Source organism: Carassius carassius, chromosome 14 (assembly GCF_963082965.1).
Source record: "Carassius carassius chromosome 14, fCarCar2.1, whole genome shotgun sequence".
Lineage (NCBI taxonomy): Eukaryota > Metazoa > Chordata > Actinopteri > Cypriniformes > Cyprinidae > Carassius > Carassius carassius.
This window is the reverse complement of record NC_081768.1, coordinates 31852849-31877809: the sequence shown is the minus strand read 5'-3', so window position 1 is coordinate 31877809 and position 24961 is coordinate 31852849. Positions and strand designations below refer to the sequence as shown.

At 40.2% G+C, this 24961-nt stretch overlaps 1 protein-coding gene across 1 annotated transcript; it reads right to left on the bottom strand.

Moving 5' to 3' along the window:
- Window positions 1-13995: 13995 nt before the first annotated feature.
- Window positions 13996-15444, bottom strand: LOC132156648 (trace amine-associated receptor 13c-like). Its single transcript, XM_059565582.1, has one exon. It carries the CDS (start codon window positions 15192-15194, stop codon window positions 14193-14195), a length of 1002 nt encoding a protein of 333 aa, XP_059421565.1. The 5' UTR covers window positions 15195-15444; the 3' UTR covers window positions 13996-14192.
- Between the last annotated feature and the right edge of the window lie 9517 nt (window positions 15445-24961).

The following is a 24961-nucleotide window of genomic DNA, read 5'->3' as shown; positions in this document are numbered from 1 at the left end:
TTCTGATGATACAATCCTTTATGCCACAGGTTCCTCCCCCTAATGCTGTTCAAGCTACCCTGCAAGATAGCTTTTGCCAACTACAGCAGTCTTTTACACAACTCAAACTCTTTTACACAACTCAAAGTACAGCAGGGCAACTGGGTGACAGTAAGGCAGCATAGTCGTGGGTCAAAACACAGCTCTTCTGTTCCAATCAAAAGGTTCTCCCCACTCAGTGATGCACCCACTGAGAAACCTGAAGAAAGTGCTCTAGTTATTGGCGATTCTATTGTACGGAACGTGAATATAGAGACGCCAGCCACCATAGTCAAAAGTTTACTGGGAGCCAGAGCGCCTGACATCTTGGCACATTTAAAAGTGCTTGCTAATGCTAAATGTAAATACAGTAAGATTGTTATTCATGCCAACGCTAATGATGTTCGACTTCGCCGGTCGGAGATCACTAAAATTAACATTAAAGAGGTGTGTGAACTTGCAAGCATGATGTCAGACACTGTAATATGCTCTGGTCCCCTCCCTGCTTACCGTGGTGACGAGATGCATAGCAGATTGTCATCACTCAATGGCTGGATGTCTAAGTGGGGCCTGCAGAATAACAGGTTTCATAGACAATTGGACAAGCTTTTGGGGCAGACCTGACCTGTTGAAAAGAGATGGTCTTCATCCCTCCTGGGGTGGCACCGCTCTTCTCTCTAGAAATATGGCAAATAATCTTAGAGTTTATACTTGACTAACAGGGGCCCAGGTTAGTTCTTACATCCGAGTTAGTTCTGGCTGCAGATAAAGTTTTAATAGTTGGTGATTTTAATATCCATGTTGATAATGAAAAAGATGCATTCGGATCAGCATTTATAGACATTCTGGACCCTATTGGGGTTAGACAACACGTTTCAGGACCTACTCATTGTCGAAATCATAATTTAGATTTAATACTGTCACATGGAATTGATGTTGATAGTGTTTAAATTTTGCAGCCAAGTGATTATATCTCAGATCATTATTTAGTTTTGTGCAAACGTCATATAGCCAAAATGGTAAATTCTACTTCTTGTTACAAGTATGGTAGAACCATCACTTCTACCACAAAAGACTGCTTTTTAAGTTATCTTCTTGATGTATCCAATTTCCTTAGCATATCCAAAACCTCAGAACAACTTGATGATGTAACAAAAACTATGCACTCTCTCTTTTCCAGCATTTTATATACATTTGCTCCTTTACGCTTAAGGAAGGTTAAGGAAACCAGTATGACACCATGGTATAATGAGCATCCTCACACTCTAAAGAGAGCAGCCCAAAAAATGGAATGCAGCTGGAGGAAAACAAAACTAGAGGTATTTCGTATTGCTTGGCGAGAAAGTAACCTATCCTACAGAAAAGCATTAAAAACTGCTAGATCCAATTACTTTTCTTCTCTTTTAGAAGAAAACAAACATAACCCCAGGTATCTATTCAATACAGTGGCTAAATTAACGAAAAACAAAGCCTCAACAAGTGTTGAAATTTCCCAACATCACAGCAGTAATGACTTTATGAACTACTTTACTTCTAAAATCGATACTATTAGAGATAAAATTGTAACCATTCAGCCGTCAGTTACAGTATCGCATCAGACAGTGCACTATAGACCCCCTGAGGAACAGTTCCTCTCATTCTCTACGATAGGAGAGGAAGAATTGTATAAATTGTTAAATCATTGCTAAACTAACAACATGTATGTTAGACCCTATAAAATCTAAGCTCCTAAAAGAGGTGCTTCCAGAAGTCATAGATCCTCTTCTGACTATAATTAATTCCTCATTGTCATTAGGATATGTCCCCAAAACCCTCAAATTGGCTGTTATTAAGCCTCTCATCAAAAAGCCACAACTTGACCCCAAAGAACTAGTTAATTATAGACCAATCTCGAATCTCCCTTTTCTGTCCAAGATACTAGAAAAAGTGGTATCCTCACCATTATATTCCTTCTTAGAGAAAAAAGGTATATGTGAGATTTTCCAGTCAGGATTTAGACCGTATCATAGTACTAAGACTGCTCTCCTTAGAGTTACAAGTGACCTGCTCTTATCATCTGATCGTGGTTGTATCTCTTTATAGTTCTATTGGATCTTAGTGTTGCGTTTGACACAATTGAACACAAAATTCTTTTGCATAGACTTTAACACTTTGTTGGCATTAATGGAAGTGCATTAGCATGGTTTAAATCGTACTTATATGAACGCCATCAATTTGTAGCAGTGAATGAAGAGGTATCATATCGATCACAAGTGCAGTATGAAGTACCTCAAGGCTCAGTACTAGGGCCGCTACTCTTCACACTTTATATGTTACCCTTGGGTGATATCATCAGGAAACATGGTGTTATCTTTGACTGTTATGCTGATGATACTCAGCTCTATATTTCTTCACGGCCCGGTGAAACACACCAATTTGAAAAACTAATGGAATGCATAGTCGATATAAAAAACTGGATGACGAGTAATTTCTTACTGCTAAATTCTGAAAAAAACAGAAGTGTTAATTATAGGACCAAAAAACTCTGAATGTAATAACCTAGAACACTGTCTAAGACTTGATGGCTGCTCTGTCAGTTCTTCTTAATCAGTTAGGAACCTAGGTGTGCTATTTGATCGCAATCTTTCCTTAGAAAGCCACGTTTCTAGCATTTGTAAAACTGCATTTTTCCATCTCAAAAATATATCTAAATTACAGGCTATGCTTTCAATGTCAAATGCAGAAATGTTAATCCATGCATTTATGACCTCAATGTTAGATTATTGTAATGCTTTATTGGGTGGTTGTTCTGCACACTTAGTAAACAAAGTACAGCTAGTCCAAAATGCAGCAGCAAGAGTTCTTACTAGAACCAGGAAGTATGGCCATATTAGCCCGGTCCTGTCAACACTGCTCCCTATCAAACATTGTATAGATTTTAAAATATTGCTTATTACTTATAAAGCCCTGAATAGTTTAGCACCTCAGTATTTGATTGAGCTCCTTTTACATTATAATCCTCTAAGTCCGCTACGTTCTCAAAACTCAGGCAATTTGATAATACCTAGAATATCAAAATCAACTGTAGGCGGCAGATCCTTTTCCTATTTCATGCCTAAACTCTGGAATAGCCTACCTAACATTGTTCGGGAGGCAGACACACTCTTGCAGTTTAAATATAGATTAAAGACCCATCTCTTTAACCTGGTTTACTCATAACATACTAATATGCTCTTAATATCCAAATCAGTTAAAGGATTTTAGGCTGCATTAGTTAGGTAAACCGGAACCGGGAACTTCCCATAACAACCAATGTACTTGCTACATCACCATGAGAATGGGATCTATGCTAATATTAGTCTGTTTCTCTCTTATATCGAGGTCACCGTAGCCACCAGATCCAGTCTGTATCCAAATGAGAAGGTCACTGCAGTCATACGGATCCAGTACGTATCCAGACCAGATAGTGGATCGGCACCTAGAAAGGACCTCTACATCCCTGAAAGACAGTGGAGACCAGGACAACTAGAGCCCCAGATACAGATCCCCTGTAAAGACCTTGTCTCAGATGACCACCAGGACAAGACCAGAGGAAACAGATGATTCTTCTGCACAATCTGACTTTGCTGTAGCTTGGAATTGAACTGCTGGTTTCATCTGGTCAGAGGAGAATTGGCCCCCCAACGGAGCCTTGTTTCTGCCAAAGTTTTTTTCTCCATTCTGTCACCGATGGAGTTTCGGTTACTTGCAGCTGTCGCCTCTGGCTTGCTTAGTTGGGGTCACTTCATCTACAGCGATATCGTTGACTTGAGTGCAAATAAATGCACAGACACTATTTAATCTGAACAGAGATGACATGACTGAATTCAATGATGAACTGCCTTTAACTGTCATTTTGCATTATTGAAACATTGTTTTCCTAATGAATGTTCTTCAATTGCTTTGACGCAATGTATTTTGTTTAAAGCGCTATATAAATAAAGGTGACTTGACTTGACTTCTAATATCCAAATCCGTTAAAGGATTTTTAGCCTGCTTTAATTAGGTAAACTGGAACCTGGAACACTCCCCATAACACCTGATGTACTTGCTACATCATTAGAAGAATGCCATCTACGCTAATATTAGTCTGTTTCTCTCCTATTCCGAGGTCACCGTAGCCACCAGATCCAGTCTTTATCCAGATCAGAGGGTCACTGCAGTCACTTGGATCCAGTACGTATCCAGACCAGATGGTGGATCAGCACCTATAAAGGACCTCTTAAGCCCAGAAATGTTAATCCATGCATTTATGACCTCAATGTTAGATTATTGTAATGCTTTATTGGGTGGTTGTTCTGCACACTTAGTAAACAAACTACAGCTAGTCCAAAATGCAGCAGCAAGAGTTCTTACTAGAACCAGGAAGTATGACCATATTAGCCCGGTCCTGTCAACACTGCTCCCTATCAAACATTGTATAGATTTTAAAATATTGCTTATTACTTATAAAGCCCTGAATAGTTTAGCACCTCAGTATTTGATTGAGCTCCTTTTACATTATAATCCTCTAAGTCCGCTACGTTCTCAAAACTCAGGCAATTTGATAATACCTAGAATATCAAAATCAACTGTAGGCGGCAGATCCTTTTCCTATTTCATGCCTAAACTCTGGAATAACCTACCTAACATTGTTCGGGAGGCAGACACACTCCTGCAGTTTAAATATAGATTAAAGACACATCTCTTTAACCTGGTTTACTCATAACATACTAATATGCTCTTAATATCCAAATCAGTTAAAGGATTTTAGGCTGCATTAGTTAGGTAAACCGGAACCGGGAACACTTCCCATAACAACCAATGTACTTGCTACATCACCATGAGAATGGGATCTATGCTAATATTAGTCTGTTTCTCTCTTATACCGAGGTCACCGTAGCCACCAGATCCAGTCTGTATCCAAATGAGAAGGTCACTGCAGTCATACGGATCCAGTACGTATCCAGACCAGATAGTGGATCGGCACCTAGAAAGGACCTCTACATCCCTGAAAGACAGTGGAGACCAGGACAACTAGAGCCCCAGATACAGATCCCCTGTAAAGACCTTGTCTCAGATGACCACCAGGACAAGACCAGAGGAAACAGATGATTCTTCTGCACAATCTGACTTTGCTGTAGCTTGGAATTGAACTGCTGGTTTCATCTGGTCAGAGGAGAATTGGCCCCCCAACGGAGCCTTGTTTCTGCCAAAGTTTTTTTCTCCATTTTGTCACCGATGGAGTTTCGGTTACTTGCAGCTGTCGCCTCTGGCTTGCTTAGTTGGGGTCACTTCATCTACAGCGATATCGTTGACTTGAGTGCAAATAAATGCACAGACACTATTTAAACTGAACAGAGATGACATGACTGAATTCAATGATGAACTGCCTTTAACTGTCATTTTGCATTATTGAAACACTGTTTTCCTAATGAATGTTCTTCAATTGCTTTGACGCAATGTATTTTGTTTAAAGCGCTATATAAATAAAGGTGACTTGACTTGACTTCTAATATCCAAATCCGTTAAAGGATTTTTAGCCTGCTTTAATTAGGTAAACCGGAACCTGGAACACTCCCCATAACACCTGATGTACTTGCTACATCATTAGAAGAATGCCATCTACGCTAATATTAGTCTGTTTCTCTCCTATTCCGAGGTCACCGTAGCCACCAGATCCAGTCTTTATCCAGATCAGAGGATCACTGCAGTCACTTGGATCCAGTACGTATCCAGACCAGATGGTGGATCAGCACCTATAAAGGACCTCTTAAGCCCAGAAAGACAGCGGAGACCAGGACAACTAGAGCCCCAGATACATATCCCCTATAAAGACCTTGTCTAAGACGACCACCAGGACAAGACCACAGGAAACAGATGATTCTTCTGCACAATCTGACTTGGCTGCAGCTTGGAATTGAACTGCTGGTTTCGTCTGGTCAGAGGAGAATTGGCCCCCCAACTGAGCCTTGTTTCTGCCAAAGTTTTTTTCTCCATTCTGTCACCGATGGAGTTTCGGTTCCTTGCCGCTGTCGCCTCTGGCTTGCTTAATTGGGATGACTTCATTTGCAGCAATATCGTTGACTTGAGTGCAAATGATTGCACAGACACTATTTAAACTGAACTGAAATGACATCACTGAATTCAATGATGAACTGCGTTTAACTGTCATTTTGCATTATTGATACACTGTTTTCCTAATTAATGTTGTTCAGCTGCTTTTATGCAATGTATTTTGTTTAAAGCACTATATAAATAAAGGTGACTTGACTTGACTTTGTCTCTGAGAACCGGAACGGCAATTCATTGTTGAGGTGGATGCCTCTGATGTTGGGGAAGGTGCAGTCCTGTCCCAGCGTTCCCCCAAGGATGGGAACATGCATCCTTGTGCCTTCTTTTCTCACCGTTTGAGCCCTGCCGTGCGAAATTATGACATAGGTAACAGGGTGCTTCTGGCAGTCAGGCTGGCATTGGGGCAGTGGTGCATTCCCAATCCCCCTTTCGTCCATGGTCACATCTGTCCCTTGATTTCATTACTGGCCTTATCTCCTTACCCAAACTCCCCTCTGCCAAGGAGACCACTCAGGTGGTTGTGGAATACGTCTTCCAGATTCATGGTCTTCTTGTTTATGTGGTCTCCGACAGAGGACCACAATTCATCTCCCAGTTTTGGAAAGAGTTTGGTAGACAGATCGAGGCCTCTATGAGTCTGTCTTCAGGTTTCCACCCTCAGACCAACGGGCAGGCCGAGCGAGCCAACTTGAGCGTGCTCTCCGCTGTCTAGCATCACAGAGCTCCTGGAGTCAGCAGTTGTCGTGGGTTGAATATGCCCACAATTCCCTCCCAGTTCTTTTCAATGTTGCGTTGGTTATCAACCGCCTCTTGAAAATGCAGTGCATTGGTTCATAATTTGCTTTCTTACTGAATGGTTAATCATTGTTTTCAGTAAGCAGCTTGTAGCATGCCTGTAGTGTGCTCTTTATTAACGTGTGCCCTTCGATAGAGGAGAGGGAAAAGAGGGAAAAAAAGAAGAAGAAAAAAACCTTTCAGCCGGAGGTTGCTACTTCAGTCAGTGTTGGCCCGAAAATGACAAATTATGATAAACAAGAGAACTAAATACTTGAGTAGCCCCCTGTTAAGTTTTGGTTTGGTTTTCCATGGGAGAGTGTGCGCTTTGATCATTTAAAGGTAAACAACATTTTCCCTGCTTAGAAAACTAAGACTTGAGGATGTTCATACAAACTGTTTGTACCGGTCCAATGCGCCGCCTGCAGGCAGTTTGCTGATTTTTGTTTAGAAAAATGCAAATGGGCCTTTAAACATCCAAACGATTTATGAAGTAAGGTGTGTCTGTGTTGTATCTGTGCATGTGCTTTAACTAAGGTAAGAGTATGTATGTAAACAGGTAATTTACCACAGTTGTAAAGTGCTGAAAAAATTAAATGTCCTTGGAAGTGCTTGAATTTTACTTATGAAGGTGTAAGAACCCTGGTGTACTATTCTCTGAACAACAGGTGGCAACGAGGATTTATCGTCCTCTAAAACCATCGGGAAGTTACTGGCTGCATATAATAGTTTAGGCAGCTGACTCTCAGGGTATCAGGCATTAGGTGCGTTTGACTTCACAGAGCACTGCGCAAACCGATCAAAATCTGACTTGAGGCAGTGAATGCCGGTTAGAAATTTACCACTACCAGTTAAATATAGCCTACCCACAAGCATTGTTCATCTGTTGTCAAGGCTGTCGATGTGTGGCAATGCCACATGACTGCCACGTGTGGTATCAAAGTACCGCGAGAGTGTTTCGAGAGCAGCCGGCTTTCTCCAAAATGACTGCAGGAGCGCTGATGACGACACAGCTGTTTCACGATTGGCCAGATTCACCACATGACAATGATCATGTGCGTTTCAGGGTTTATTCAACATTTGCTGTTCCAATAATGGCCACAAATCTGTGTTTTTAGAATAGTAAAAGCTTTTAATGTAGTCGCACTGTTGTAGTGAATCACTTTTATCATACAACACAGATAAAAGCGTATATACCCCGCAGTATTAGTATTTAAATAGTATGATTATGCTGAACTCCGCCCAGCCTAGAAACTGGTTCCAGGAGTCCTGGTGGCCATGGCAGAAAGTCAGGATAAACCGTCCTCTCTCCTGTATTTTCCACTCAGTTTGACCATTAGATTGGGGGTGGTAACCAGATGAGATGCTTACGGTCACACTTAGGAGAGAAAAGAAAACCTTCCATACACGGGAGATGAACTGGGGTCCACAGTCTGACACTATGTCCTAAAAAAAATTGAAAAGGAGTACTGCAGCCTCTAGGGCTGTGGGCAGACACTGTAGGGAAACGGGGCGGCAGGATTTAGAGAATCTATCTACTATTACTAGGATACATGTGTTACCATCAAATGGAGGCAGGTCTGTGATGAAATCCACTCCTAGGTGTGGGAATGGGAAGTGGATGGACTTTACTGACAGGGAGATGACAGGGACTTTTGGATATGGCGTACTCGGTGCATCCACGGGCAAACCTTCTGACATCTGCTGCCATGTTGGGCCACCAGAAGCAGTCTTTGAACTCTGTTCGGTTTCTTCCGTACCTTCCTTGGGACCATGGAGACGGGAAAGGGGATTGGCCCTGATATTTCGAGGTCCAAGTCTGTAAGAGATTGAAAAATTTAATCTGGAGTAGGCTAAGTCTGCATGAACCTGGATGACATCATGGATGAGACAACAGGCAGTCATTAAGGCTAAGGTTAGCCTGACTAATTGTTGATAGTTGTGTAAACACGGTCATACTAACAGCTGTCTGAATAATTTTTGGTTGATTGTAATCCATTACATACCTTTCTATTAAAGTTATCTAAAATCAAGATTAATTTGTTCTGACACAGTTTAACTCTGTGTTCTTGTGATATTTTATTATTATCTTCTAAACAATAAAGAAAAAACTCTGATAATGTAAAATGTTGATGGTGTCTGAAATTAAATTTTGGTTTGACTGTATCTACTTAATAAATGAAGTTAACCAACTAACATTATACATTCTCTTTTGGTTTCTCTACCCAATATTAAAAAAAGTACAAATGCAATAAAAAATAAAATCGGTATAGGTACTCGGTATCAGCAAGTACCAAAAATAAAAGTATCGGTATCGGGCGAGTACTGAAAAAAGCGGTATCGGTGCATCCCTTCCAGGAAGTGAACGGAAGATTGATGAAATGTAATTTTTTTTTAGCTTTGAGGAAGAGGTGGAATTCTCAGAGCCTTGAGTGGACGGTTCTTACATGCACGCAATGTTCGGTGAGGCTCTGGGAGTAAATGAGGATGACATCAATATATACAATCACAAAGCCATTAAGATACTCCCGGTGCACTGCATGCATTAAATCTTGAAAGATGGAAGGGGCATTGACAAGGCCATACTGCATTCGTAGTGGCCAGTTGGGGTCACGAATGCCGTCTTCCACTCATCTCCCTTACGAATGCAGATGAGATTATAAGCACTGCATAGGTCTAGTTTGGTGAATATGGTGGCTTCTCTGAGTTGTTCCAGAGCGGCTGGGATGAGGGAAAGTGGATACCGGAACTTGATGGTGATCTGGTTGAGTGCTCGCTAATCTATGCAGGGCCGCAAGCCTCCGTCCTTCTTCGCCACGAAGAAAAAGCTAGAGGCGGCAGGGGAGTTAGATGGTACAATGTAGCCTTGTTTGAGGGCTGCCTCATCATACTCCTTCATGGCCTTCTGTTCTGGTAGCGACGGGATAAAAGGCACTGGCTCACCCGGAATCAGATCAATAGCACAATCCCAATAATAATATAATAATTCCTTACATTTACATAGCGCTTTTCTAGGCACTCAAAGTGCTTTACATTGTCAGGGGATATCTCCTCATCCACCACCAGTGTGCAGCATCCACCTGGATGATGCGATGGCAGTCATATGGCTCAATTGCTTGCCTGTGATTGAGACTATTTGGTAGGTGGTTTCTGTATTGGTGTTTGGTAGGTGAAGCTGGCAGCAGAGGTTCCCCGAGATGAAGTTCCCGGCTGAACCAGAGTCAAGGAGGGCAGTAACTGGAATAGTGACGTGAGCAGCAGTAAGTTGGGCAGTAGTGGTGAGTGGGTTCATCTTAATAGGCGTTGGTTGTAAGAAACTCACCACAGGTCGCAGAGGGCGAAGGGGACAGGTGAAGAAATGATGGCCACTCACTCCACAGTAAAGGCACAAGCCGTTGGTCATCTGTCTTTGATGTTCTTTAGGTGTTAGGTGATTGGAGTCGGTCTACGTGGGTTCTGGATCTGTCTCAGGAGGGATCTGGGTATTGGCACGGTGGGTACGGGTTGTTGGGCTGGCTGGTGAGCAGTCCTGGAGGCAAGATTGTATACCAGTTATACCAGGTATAACTGCTCACAGGTGGATAAATCGCCTTTCATGGTACTGAACACTTCCCGGAAATGTGCAATTAAATTTTTATAGGTTTGGGTTGTGGGACCAGCTTGTGACCAGATGGTTTCAGCCCAACGGAGTGCGGGACCTGTGAGAGAGGAGATGACAATGGCAATTTTAGCATGTTTAGAGGGGTATAGTTGAAGCTGGGTATGGATGGCGAGAGAGCATTGGAGAAGGAACCCGTTGCATCCTCCATTTTCTGTATAGGTCCGACCTTCTGTAACACCCGGACACTGAGACAGAAGGTAAAAGTGAGATAGGTTTATTGTAGGTGTTTTGAGTAGAGTACAGGAGATATGCAGAGGATATGGTAAACTGAAGAAGCTGGTTCCGGCTGGATGGACAGGATGGGGATTTCCAGAGCCGTGGGGTGACCAGGGGAACAGACATCTAGCACACACCTTAGGGTTCGCACAGGAGAGGAGAACTTGGAGAATGGATCACAGGAGACACTCGGGCGGGATGCTGGAGAGACACTGGAGAAACACAGGGGTCTAGGAGAAGGAGTCAATGAAAGGTAAGTAACAAGGTTTGTAGTGAGACAATGTAGGTAGCTAACAACAGGAGAGGTTTGTAATGACTGTTCAAGAAGGTGAGGAAGCAAGTGCGAGTTTAGAACATTTAATGAATAATAACATAAACAACGAACATGAAGACAGGTGGTACTGGGAATCTTGAAGGTAAGGGAGATGTCCAGGAAGAGGCAGAGCTCACGACTGATCCAAGGTGCGATGGCAGCAGGAGAGTGTGACACAGGAACTGCGGGGGAAGTGCAGCTACGAGATCGGACATCTGAGTAACTGAGGTGTGTGCTTTTATGTGGAGGTGAGCTAATGGGATAATTGTGCACAGATGCCGGTGATTAGAATTCTGGTGAGGGAGTGCGTTGAGTTTGGCTGATTGGTGAGCCTGACCGACTTGTGACACCCATTCAGTTGATCAACAGTTTCTAGCCATGCAGCCTTTCTCTTGGGTTTTATGACAGCTCTACCATTTATTGTTATTAGTAGAACATTAACATTTTACTATCTAAATTAACTCTGTAAAACTTTAAAGCATTTAAAACACTACATTAAAAGTTAAAACCATTTTTAAATTAAAAAGTTATATATATATATATATATATATATATATATATAAACAATGTGGTACAATTATTCACAAGGCACTGCAGTGTCTATAACTTTTTATCTTTTTGAGCATTATCAATTCTGGATTATGGATAGTAAAGCCCAAAGGGTATTCTTTCCAAAGACACACAAATTGTGTGAGAAGCACATTGAAGTCAGGAACTGTTACAATTGTAAGTTACAGTTAGTAGGTCAGTTGCAAATCCCAAAATTGGGGGTGCAGGTTACCAGCACAAATATCCGCTGTTTGCCATGGTGGATCGATTCGATCCATGATCGACATTAAGTGACTGCTTTTATTACTTCTATTACTCATTAATCTGGATCGAATTAGTGAACTTAAATGATCGATTATGAAACCGCTTTAGTCACGATTGATTTGTTAGGTTATTTCAAGTCTTATTCGCTACAGAATCACAGTCTGGTTTGGAAACTTAACTGTAGTGTTTACTACACTATATTACAAACAAATTTAATCTAATCTTGACAAACTATATAGCATTGGAAAAGTCTAAGACTCCCAAATATATATTTTACTAATGTTTTTTTGTAAAAAATTATGTAGGAAAAGTAATAGATTAATTTATGACAAGAGTGCACCCTCAAAAATCTAAATTATAACAGGAGTTTTTACCTTTGTTTAAAAAAAAAGACTTCTTCGTTGCCTTTTTCTCTATCACATTTTAGAAATCATCAGAAATTATATATCAACTGAAAACTTAAAATCTCAAAATGAATCCTTTAAAACCCATTTTAAAATCAAACATTGCATTACCATGTAAATGGTACATCAATATCATGTTACAAAATATTTTCATTCATGGATTATAAAAATGTAAGTTTGGAACGTGCACTATAAAGTCCAATGTCCAAAACTGTGAGTAACAGTTATTAAATCGAAAAACAAATTGGCTCATATCCACAAAACAGCTATGAAAATCATAGGATTAAAACAATATGAGCCCATACAGACTCCATATGAACAAGCAATGATGAGAGGAGCAATAAGTATCAGTACTGATGCCAAACATCCTCTTTTCTGTGAATACCAGACACCACTTTGTCATCGGGAAAGAGACTGAGAATGTCAATGTGTAAAACTTTTCATTTGTTCCTGCCTCAATAATAATGCTGAATTCTATCAAAAATAATGCTCATATAACATATTAGAACTTTGTGTTTTGCACTGTATGTATTTTACATCTTAGACTTTAATTTTCTTCTTCTTCTTCTTCTTATTGTTTATTTAGAACAAGACTGTAGCACTTTGCCCAAGACAAATTTCCCTTCGGCGACAAATAAAGTTTATCCTATCCTTAAATCAGGTTTTGGACTTCAATCCCTGCTTTTTCTTAGTGTCTTTTATTAAACAGCCCCCTTCTCCCGGCCAGGTTAGGTTTGGAGAGTAAATTACCACAGTAACTGACTCTGAGTATAAGTTACCACTCTTTCAGAAATGGGCTTGACCTACTCAGCTGTCTCTGGTTTAACAACCCTCCCATTCCAAAATGGAAAACCCAGAGTTTCCATGATTTCAAGGTTAACCTACTGTGAGTTTTCATTTAAACCTCCTTTCTAAAATGGGCCCCAGATATTTGTAATGTGTAACAAAGTTCTTCATAATATGTCTATGCCCATTTCTGCTTATGCTTTGTTTGTTTTTTTTTTTTGTTTGTTTTGTTTTTATGTGGTATTGTGAGATTAAATGACTCTGTTAGGGTTGGTGTTTATTTGGTCATGATATGGCCTGTATTATTGTTTGTCTTTTTGTGGTAAAGGCATTTTTTCATATTGGTAATTTTGAATGACAGTTTTTTAAAAGTAAACATGAAAAAATCCTCTGTTTATCGAGTCAACATACACAACCATTGTGAACAAAATGTGCTATATATAAATATACTTGCCTTGCTTTTCCTACCACCATGAAATATGAAAAGGTGCAATTTAAAAAAACTTGCACAATGCATAATTTCAGACAAGGGGCAATACTTTCACACTGTATAATTTTTCAAACACATCACACACTTATCTGGTCACAGTGTTTTAATGTCATTTTCATTACAACTGAAAAAAAAAGGTTTCTAGCTGATATGTTCCTCAAATCAGCATATTTGATACATCCTCACAACTGACTCAGGTTTGTGCCTCTAAAATTTCTTTATATGGCCTTGTCTTAGATGACAATGTGCTTGTTTAAACAGACACTGCTTGGCAAACAGGAGACATATATGATTATATATATCACAACTCTTAGTTATCATTTACGAGCTGCTGTTTTACAGTACATGTTCATCTGAAGAAGAAAAAAAACAAAAAAAAAACAATCAGCGATATTGTAGTTGATTTTAGCCATTTAAGGCCTTCAAGAGAGCAAACAAAGACAGCGTCACACACAAATACAGTGCACAATAAACATACATACATACTAGGCAGTACATTTACATTTTTACAGATATAATTGTTGCACTGGTATCATCCAAAGTTTATGAAATAGTGCTTAACACAAGAACCCTACTATTCCATTTGATGACAGATAATCTTATTTACATGTGTTCTTCATGCTATTCATGCAAGTATTTAAATCGTCATTTCTCTTCTGGAAACAGATTGAAGTACTCTGATGAAGGTTCAAATATTTTCAGTGTCAAAATGTATTTTGCTGACACTCTAAACCATTGATAAAACATTGCATAGATAAGTGGATTCATGCAGGAATTCATGCACACTATCCAGTTCATTACATTAATTATAAGAACATCATTTTCATCATGCCCAAAAGAAAGTGTAACTATGTAGAATGGCATCCAGCAAAGAAGATAAACCCCTACTACAATCCCTAAGGTTCTTGCAGCCTTTTTTTCTGATTTGGCCTTTTTTTCTGTGACTGAATTTAAATGCCTAGCTTGCCGTTTTGCTACAAAGCAGATTTTCACATACAAAGGAATAATTATACAGCAAGGTATCACTAAACAAATGAAAGTGTCTATTATTAGACTTTCCAGTGTAAAAACAATGACACATTCTCCAATACATGTGTGATTTTTCTCTGGATGGAGTAAAAGGTCAAACATTAGATAAGATGAATATATGGAGGAGAATAACCAGTTTACAACAATAGATACAATAGCTCTATAAGTATTGACTTTAAGTGGATATCGCAAAGGGTCGTTCACAGCAATGAACCGATCCACAGATATAATAATCATATTACCAAGAGATGCTATGACAATCACATTCAGAATAAGAGGAAATATTGAACAAAACATTTCTCCAAAGTACCAGCATGGCTCAATGAGTTTCATTCCTTGCACTGGCATGAGAATCAGTCCTGCGATCAGATCAGCAATGGCCAGAGAGAGGATCAGCACATTGGTCGGAGTGTGGAGCTGCTTGAAGTGTGAGATGGAGACAATCACTAACAAGTTCAGAAACACGGTTAACACTGATGTTACAGAAACAAAAATGTACACAGCAATGTACTCCACTTCTGGTCTGATACTTTTGGTACAAGACGAATTGTTGTCTGGAAAGCAGTGTTGGACTGTTTGATTGTCCACATTTGTCAAGCCCAAATCAGACACTTTCATAATGGATGGTTAACGAAAAGACTCTGTGTGAGGATGCTTGTCAGTTCAGCTCCCTCATCCTTGTCACTGATGTGACTCAGCTTTATACTTATGAAAAGCACAGCGACCAGCCCATTCGACATGAGGTTTCATTTTTCAGCTCTCAAACCCACCCACTAGTTAAATATTTATGGACTGGATAAATCTAATCTATACTTTACAGAGCAGGGGTTCTCAACCTTTTGCAAGCTGGGTACCCTCAAAGCTGGTTCATTGCAGTTGGGGCCCCAGTGCCCACCCACCCCCACACCCCCACACTAGATCAGCAATCTAGAAACAGCCTATCAGCAATCACCTTCAGCTTTCCGCCAAAGACTTCATGACTGTACGTACATACACACACACACACACACACACACACAGAGTTATCACACATTGTGTATGTGAGAATGGTGTTAATTCAGCTGAAAGTATTTTCTTCTGCCTTTGCCCGTATGTCAGTGTGAGAGGAAGGGGCTTAATACTGTCACTCAAATGAGCTGAATAATTTTTTTCCTTCTTTGTACACTGACCTAAACACAGCTGATTAGCTGATTTTATTATTATCTCTTCTATGCTGCGTGTATAACATGGTCAAGTTCAGAGATGTGTCAGAACATTGCTATATTGCCTTCTTTGCTGGTTTAGGTTTATTGATTTGATTGATGAAAAAACATAGAAACTCACATGTACACACAATTGTTAGCTGAATTTTATTTTCTGATATTACACACTAATGTAAGCTGAGCATTTGCTTTGATGTTCTTGAGTATACGGTGTGTTTAACACAGTCAGGTTCAAATGTGGGTGCAAAATATCCATTAAAACTCTAGCAGAGGTTTGTCAGAGCGAGTCATTCATTCCTATTGTCAGTTCAAATCATTAGAAAGTTAGTAAATCTTTCATTACAAACTGGTCATGTTCCACCCTCTCTTAAAGCAGCTGCCATCCGTCATATTTTAAAGAAGCCCTCATTAGATCCAGAGGTGCTTGCAAGCTATAGGCCTATCTCAAACCTGACTTTTCTGTCAAAGGTCCTAGAAAATATGGTTGCCTTCCAACTTCAGAGCCATTTCAGATGTAATAACCTGTTTGAGAAGTTCCAGTCAGTCTTTCGTTCAGCCCACAGCATGGAAACAGCACTTGCCTTGAGGAGATAAAGGCATGGATGAATAGTAATTTTCTACAGTTAAATAGTAGTAAAACCGAGGGACTCCTTGTTGGTACCCCCCATCAGATCCGTTCCTTTCCTATATCTCAGTTCACTTTTGATGGCAAGGTCATTACTCTCTCCTCCTCAGTCACCAATCTGGGGGTTCGGTTTGATTCACAGTTGACCCTCAGTGACCACATAAAACATCTGTGTAAGACATCATTTTATCATCTATGAAAAATTTCCAAACTCCGCCCCCTGTTAACCCTCGCAGATGCAGAGAAACTTGTCCATGCCTTTATCTCCTCAAGGCTGGACTACTGCAATGGACTTTTTGTTGGAATTCCTGCTAAGGACGTACAGAAGTTACAATACATCCAAAATAGCGCTGCTAGAATCCTAATGAAAGTAAGGAAATTTAAACATATCACTCCCATCCTTAAATCTCTCCACTGGCTCCCTGTTTCTTCCTGGATCGAATATAAAATCCTCCTGTTAACCCATAAATGTATTTTTGGCCAGGCACCTTTGTATCTTCAAGATTTGATTAGCTTACAACTCTCAAATCGTACTCTCAGATCATCAGGTAGCATGCTTCTTGAAGTTCCCTTCAACAAGCTTCGTACTATGGGGGTCAAGCTTTTTGTTCTGCAGCCCCACAGCTTTGGAACCATCTTCGAGTCTGGACTCTTTTAAAGCAAACCTGAAGACTTTTTTATTTAGGAAAGCATACAATTGCTGAGATATTATGTTTAGTGATTGTGATTTTTTTTAGATTCTGTGGTTGTTTTTGATTTTGTTATTCTATTGTAGCACTTTTTTCAGATTCAGAGAATGAAAAGTGCGTTACAAATAAAATCTATTATTATTATTATTACTGCGTTCTCTATGAGGGCGCTATGGGAAATACCTCGTCTGAAGCATACATTGAAAAAACACCATCTTGTTGGTTGACTACAGCCTCTGACATCACTACCGGCGCGACAATAAACAGGCACCGAGAGAACACGTCATTCACTTCTTCGTCTGAAGCTTGTGTCCGAAGCATGGCAGGGAGCTAGAGGGAACCATGGTTACATTCGTAACCTGAGACGATCCCTTTTAAGGGAACTTCAAACTGTGTCCTGTAGGGGGCGGTATGGGGAACAGAATACCCACGTCACCATGCTGAGGGGAGTGCAGGCCAGAAGCATGGCGAGCACTAAGTACCAACTCCACCATTTCCATGGGAGTTGCCCCTTGGATGTTAAGATGGATCTGTGACAGTACCCCTTACGGCCAAAGGCTTAAGCTACATACCCAACTTAATTAAAGAAACAGAGAAGAAACAGCAGCTTGCGAGTGTTTTGCCTTGTTTTCTCATCAGACTAGGGTGTGATCGTCATTGCTAGGAAAGTTTTTGGTTTAAATTGTGTGTGTCTTACCCTGGTTAATACGTGCTGAAAGTGGCGCTTGGTTTTGCGTTTGCCTATCGCGGGACTGCCTGGTTTCGATCTCCTAAATAGTGAGGCGTGGCCAAAGCCAGTGAAAGTACTTAATTAGCTGTTTGGAAAGCACTTGTCAGAAGAAACAGTCGAGCTACAGAGAAGGACAGCAGCTTGTGAGTGTTTTGCCTTGTTTTCTCATCAGACTAGTGTGTGATCGTCATTGCTAGGAACGTTTTTGGTTTAAATTGTGTGTGTCTTACCCTGGGTAATACGTGCTGAAAGTGGCGCTTGGTTTTGCGTTTGCCTATCGCGGGACTGCCTGGTTTCGATCTCCTAAATAGTGAGGCATGGCCAAAGCCAGTGAAAGTACTTAATTAGCTGTTTGGAAAGCACTTGTCAGAAGAAACAGTCGAGCTACAGAGAAGGACAGCAGCTTGTGAGTGTTTTGCCTTGTTTTCTCATCAGACTAGTGTGTGATCATCATTGCTAGGAAAATTTTTGGTTTAAATTGTGTGTGTCTTACCCTGGTTAATACATGCTGAAAGTGGCGCTTGGTTTTGCATTTGCCTGGTTTCGATCTCCTAAATAGTGAGGCGTGGCCTTTTCTTATCACTGCTACGCTGATGACACCCAACTCTACCTCTCATTCCAACCAGATGACCCGATGGTAGCTGCTCGCATTTCAGCCTGTCTGAGTGACATCTCTAGCTGGATGAATGACCATCACCTTCAGCTTAACCTTACGAAGACAGAGCTCCTGGTGATTCCAGCTAACCCATTGTTTCATCACAACTTCTCTATACAGCTGGGCTCATCAACCATTACTCCTTCGAGGACAGCTAGAAACCTAGGAGTTGTGATGGATCATCAGTTAAGCTTCACAGACACCATTGCTACAACTACTCGGTCCTGCAGGTTTGCCTTATACAACATTAGGAAGATTAGACCCTTCCTGTCAGAGCAAGCAACCCAACTTCTTGTCCAAGCTCTTGTTCTTTCCAGACTGGACTATTGTAATGCTCTCATGGCGGGCCTTCCTGCATGTACTGTCAAGCCTTTGCAATTGATCCAGAATGCAGCAGCGAGGGTTGTCTTCAATGAGCCAAAAAAAGCTCACGTTACTCCTCTCCTCATCAGGTTACACTGGCTACCAGTAGCTGCTCGCATCAAATTCAAGGTACTGATGCTAGCCTACAAGACGACCACTGGCACGGCACCAACTTACCTAAACTCATTGGTTAAATCTTATGTGCCCTCCAGAAGTTTGCGCTCTGCAAGTGAACGACGCCTTGTGGTACCATCCCAAAGAAGTTCAAAATCACTCTCACGGACCTTTTCCTGGACTGTGCCCAGCTGGTGGAATGACCTCCCAATCTCAATTCGTACAGCTGAGTCTTTACTCATTTTCAAGAAACATCTAAAGACTCATCTTTTTCGCCTGCACTTAACCAACTAACACTAGCACTTTTCCTTTTCTTGTCTTTTAATTTTATATAAAAAAAAAATAAATAAAAAAAACCTGGCTATGCATTCTATACTAGACTAACTGAGACTTGTCATGGCACTTGTATACTGTTGTTGTTCTCTTGTTGACCTGACTGCTTCTATTGTTCTCATTTGTAAGTCGCTTTGGATAAAAGCGTCTGCTAAATGATTAAATGTAAAATGTAAATGTACTTGTTAGGGCCTCAGCCCGGGGTAGAGCTGAAGGCTTGGAATCAGGAAAGATCCCTTAAAAGGATACGGCTATGGACATAGAACCAGCCAAAAACATTATAGGTCCAGCATAGGAGACTGTTATGCGAGAGGTTTTCCACCTTACAGGGAAACAGGGGAATTAGGAAGGGATTACATCCCCTTAGGTTCTGCTTACCTCCTCATGACCCATGATTCCTCTTTCCCCTGCCCGCAGGTGGGGGAGGAGCACGAGTCGCGACACTAGCCTTCTGTGCCCGTCTTTGATCCTCAGACCGAGACAGGCCAGGACCCCTATGTTGTTCGGTCTCAGACCTGGACCTTCGTGGAACTAAGGATCTGAAACAGCAGAGCATGCCTTCGTCTCCCTGAACTTCTCGATCACCGTCATTTTTATGGCAAGTCCAACTTTGCAGTGGCACAGCTCTACATACGCAGGGCAGGAGCATTGAGAAGGCTCAGCCTCAGCTTCTTCAGCATCTTCAAATATCTCCTGATTTTCCTGTGTAAACAACCAGCAGAGCACTAACCTCAGTATCAGATGGCTGCCTTTTTTCCCCTTTTTTTCCAGAAGAGAGACGAACAAGAGCGGAACTTTTTTTCATTGAAAACGATTGTAGTCCTCATCAGTGTGTGTGTGTGTCTTTAGTCGCGTGGGTAGTTTAAGCTAAGTGTAGCTACTGCCTAGCAGTTAAAAAAATTACTGGCTATGGCTGAGATTTGATCTAATCTTTAAAAAGAATGTTTGTGGGTTTAGTCTTTAAAAAGACTGTTGGGGTTTTGTAGTAAAGGCCTATGCAATTCGAGATTGATAACAGACTAGCGAGTATGGGGGTAGGATTGTAGCAATATTCCAAATAAATAGATTATTATCCACAAATAAATGTAAAGCTATTCACAAAAAATAATCGTATCCACAAATGAATAGAATGAGATCCAGAAATATTTGTTAAGAGATTAACAAAAAATAATTAAATTCACAAATATATAAAAATAGATTTGCTAATAAAAAACATATTCACAAATATGTTTTTATGTCACAAAATCACAATTCTGCCTGCATTCATTTGTGAATCGCTTTCTGTACATTTGTGAATTGCTTTCTGTGCATTTGTCGATCACCTCACGCACTTGTGGATTTTGACACAATTCTAGCATCACCAGTGCAGAAAAATCCAAAAATAGGTCGACTCCACCCACCATCTACTTAACTCAATCAGATAACACCCGTGTTGCGCTGACCAATCGCAGCATGCTCTCTCTCCAACCAATCACGTTTTGCCTAACAACCAATGGCGGGAACAGACACATGAACGTGAGTCACTTGCTACAGTCTCTTCAACATGGCTGATCAGCAGGAGTAAAGACAGGTGAGTGATGCTAATTGAACAGTAATTTAACTGAAGTTTTACCAGGTTCTTGATATGTCATTATTTTGCATAACCACTGATCTATAATATAGATCAGTGGTCATAACTAGTGAGGCAGTTTGACAATTTACACCATGATTGAATCAGTTATTATTTGCTACCAAGCACCATTTCGAAGACTGTCGCATTCGTCGGCCACATACATGAAGGGTGTCTTAATTCTAATATGGACCATTATTTATTGTGAGGTGTAAATTGTTGTAATTTCTTTACTATTGAATCTAACGTTAATGATTCAAACGAGGCAACTTCTATGACGTATGCAAAATGCGACCTCCTTGAGGAAGCAGCCTTCGAAACAGTCTGCGGATTTATTTTACATTTAGAATTACAGAATTAGTTTATTAGATTAAATAAACTATAACGTAAAAAATATTGAGTGCAAGATGAAGAATATGTGTGAAGTTGCGGGTAGATTTGATGTGCGCCTGTAGTATGGTTGCCACCTGCCTTAATTATACAGACATACGTTTGGGGTCAGATCTTCCACTGCATATTATATGAGACTCGGTTTTCCCGTAGTGAATCAGAAAAATATTCCCTTGTCCCTATTAAACAGGCAAAATGATCAACAGGATTCCCCCTTGTCCTTGCACTTGCTCCAAACGGGGCTCGAACCTGGGTCTCCAGCATGGGAGGCGGACGAACTAACAAGGAGGCTAAATGGCTACAGCCACTAGTGTCAGTCGCTAGTGCGTCTCTTGGGATTGGGGAGTGAGGTTTACCTGCAAAGCAATACTCGCTGGCCTCCGTTACACGTCAACTGAAGGGCATATGCTGTTGTTACGTTAACTGTAATGCAATGTAATGCATGGCATGTTAATTTAAATTAACTGTCGAAAAGAACCAGTTTTCAACAAAAAAAAAAAACCCTGACTTTCCATCACTAGTGAAAAATTGACTGTCCTAATTATTATTATCCCTTGTATGTAACTGGTATGGTTACTCCATACAACTTTAAACTACAGTCTGTTCAGTTAAATATTTGGCTGTAGTTTGTGTTTACTTACCGTTTGTTCAGGGCCTTTCTGCACAAGGAGAAAGTGCTGCTCGTGCATTAGTGCAGATAATCGCCAGGGATCTGACACCGGGGCCAGGCCAGGCCAGGCCACTCCACTAATTACTATTATATATAATGCTCATTACTGTAGTAACATCCAAAAGAAAACTAACATTATTTGTAATTTAACTAGCGTTTCCCAGTTTTCAACCTCTCTGGTGTTTCCTGAACACATACGTCCGTCTGTGTGTTATTAAAACTTTTTTTAAGGTAATTAAATGACCACTTGATGCTCCTGTAGCATGTTACATTATAAAATATTGTTGTAATATTGGCTATTTGCTAAAATCTAAAGTACTTTGCAGTATTCACCAATTAGACTAATATTTTATTATGAACAAGGTTTATTGCATTGACCAAAATGTTCTTTGTTTGTTAAAATGCATTGTAGGACAGTGAGGCAGCAAATGACAGACTAATCCACTTTCTGAAGCTTGGATTATCCCAGGAAACCATCTGTAACATTTTAAGTGTCACTCATATGACTATTGTTCATCGGATGAGAGAATGTGGTTGGCCAGTATCAGAATCCAATAATTAACCCTGAGGTAATTATTTCCTCTTACCATACAATATTGGTTATGCTCTGTTAGTTTAACCCCCCATATTTAAAATGATGTATTTGTTTACCTTTAGACAGAGTATTCAGACTCAATGGCAGTTGAACAAGGTGGTGGAGATGCTGACCATGTTCACTTTGCAGTCAACCTGCCTGTTATTCACAGGCCACCACTCAAAAATGAACAAATTGACCCATTGCAAGTGTCTGATTCATTTGGAGTAGATGCATACCTCCAGACTCTCGCATATTTACAGACTTTGGTTGAAGAAAGGGATATTTGAAGTATTATTTCTGCTGCTCTAATTAATGTTGACAGCAAAGTTGTAAATGTGTGTATATATAGATGTATATTATTAGTAAAAAGTAAAACTTGTGGAAAAAAACTTTTAAGACATATGTAAAATAAAGACAGACTGAAAAAGAATTAAATTTATTGTAAAATGTTATTGAAGTATTTTTTTAATGACTTGTAGATAGAAAGAAATGTACATAGAACCAGTGTCCAGACTTAAACGAGTCCAAATCCAGTGGAGGATGTGTTTGCACAAGCTTGCAATGTAGATGCAAAGTTATCCATTGTGGTTATTTCGTTATTTTCGTAGTGTCGGACTGTTAAGCCTCGCCTACCATCAAATGGAAAGGTAAGTTGCGTGGCCGGGAGACCCTTTCCGGCGTCCGAAGGGAGCACACACATGGAACGGGTAAGCCTCTCCGTATGTGAGATGGAAGAGGTAACATTAAGTGGCCGTGAGCCTCTCGCCAGCATCCAACGGGGACATCCGGTTCCCGGAATCGGCTGGGTAAGCCTCGCAGGCCAAAGAATCGAAAAGGTAGGTTTGTGTAGCCGTGAGGCTCTCGTCAAAGTCTTATGGGAGTTCGCTACTCACGGCATGAGCCGTGGTCAATTAAGTGATTGTCGATTGTGATTGGCTGTTGGTCTCCAATCAAATCGCTAGCAGAACCAAAGCCCGTCTGGTTCTTGTACGTTTTGATCATTTCATTTCATTGCTCTTTACATTCTTTGCATGTGATTTATCAACACCTAGTACATCTTAAAATATTCAGCTCATGAAAAATAAAAGTTCCAGATGGACAAACAATAAATGCATAAACCAGTGTGGATAAACTATATTTTAAAATAAATTTGGAGGTAGGTTGAAAAAGCCAGATTGGGAAGTTATAAGTAGTTGTACAGCTTGAAGTGTGAAGTTTATTCTTGTACACAGATATGGCATATTCATGGCAGTACACATGAAATTCATGTATATATTTGTCACTTAAACTATTGTAAACAGAAATCCTGTTGCCCCCTCTAGTGGACATTAACTATTAAGGCCTTCATTGCTCGGGTCACAAAAGTCACTAGGATTTTTTGGGAAGTTAAGTCTGACCAGTTATACAGCAACAGAGTCTGCAGATCTGAGCTGAATTTGGTGAAACATTAAAGTTCTAGTCGGTGTCAATTACTCTTATAATAAATAATAATAATAATGTTTAAATATATGTTGGCTTTCTCAAGCCCAACAAAGAATACTAAGAAGAGAAACATCATTCAATTTAGTATGTAATAAAACTAATATTACTAATTTATTTCATAAATTTAACTATATTAATTTTCACAATTATTTATTAATGTCACACACACATACCTAGTGCCTTTAGACTTAAAAGACTAAAGTGATAAATGTTACAGACATATTATCATGGAACTGTTCAGTCTATTATTGATTTTGATTTCCACTTCACTTTTATCCAAGGAGACAGAACTATTTGCACTGTATTTACAGTGGGACAATATTCATACTATACTATAACCTAGAAATAATTTAAAGGGGTCACTTGCAAGTCACAGCAGCACGAATTATGTGCCCAGCCACATCAGTTTCAAATATTACTCTAATTAACAGTGAGTGGTGGTTTCAGACATTACAGTGCTGCACTCATACTGATTCTTATTCTGCCGAAAGAATGAAAATACATGCTGAAGGCGGAGTGATTCAACCAATCAGATGAAAGCAATGTTTCAGCACTGCCCACAAGTGCGCATGAAATATTAAAACCATAAACCTATTTGTAAACCCCAAAAGACAAAATGAGATATAGAGCCAAAAACTAATTTTCTGTTTGTTAAACTAAACAGAAAAACGTTATTGAATTCTAAATAGGAAATGATAGGGCTTTGGTTCTACTAGCGATTTGATTGGAGACCAACAGCCAATCACAATTGACCTTTAATTTTCCGATTGGTTTATTTTGTGGCACACTAGTAATGCTGTTGTAAGTTGAGCAAGCGTGTGTCAAGAGTTGAGCACGCACAGAATTAAGAGGTTGAGAGAGAGAGGGGGGGGCTTGGCAGGAGCGCAGAGAATAAGTTTGTGAGAGAGCACCTGAGTAAACTGCGTGAGAGGGGTTATTACTGCAC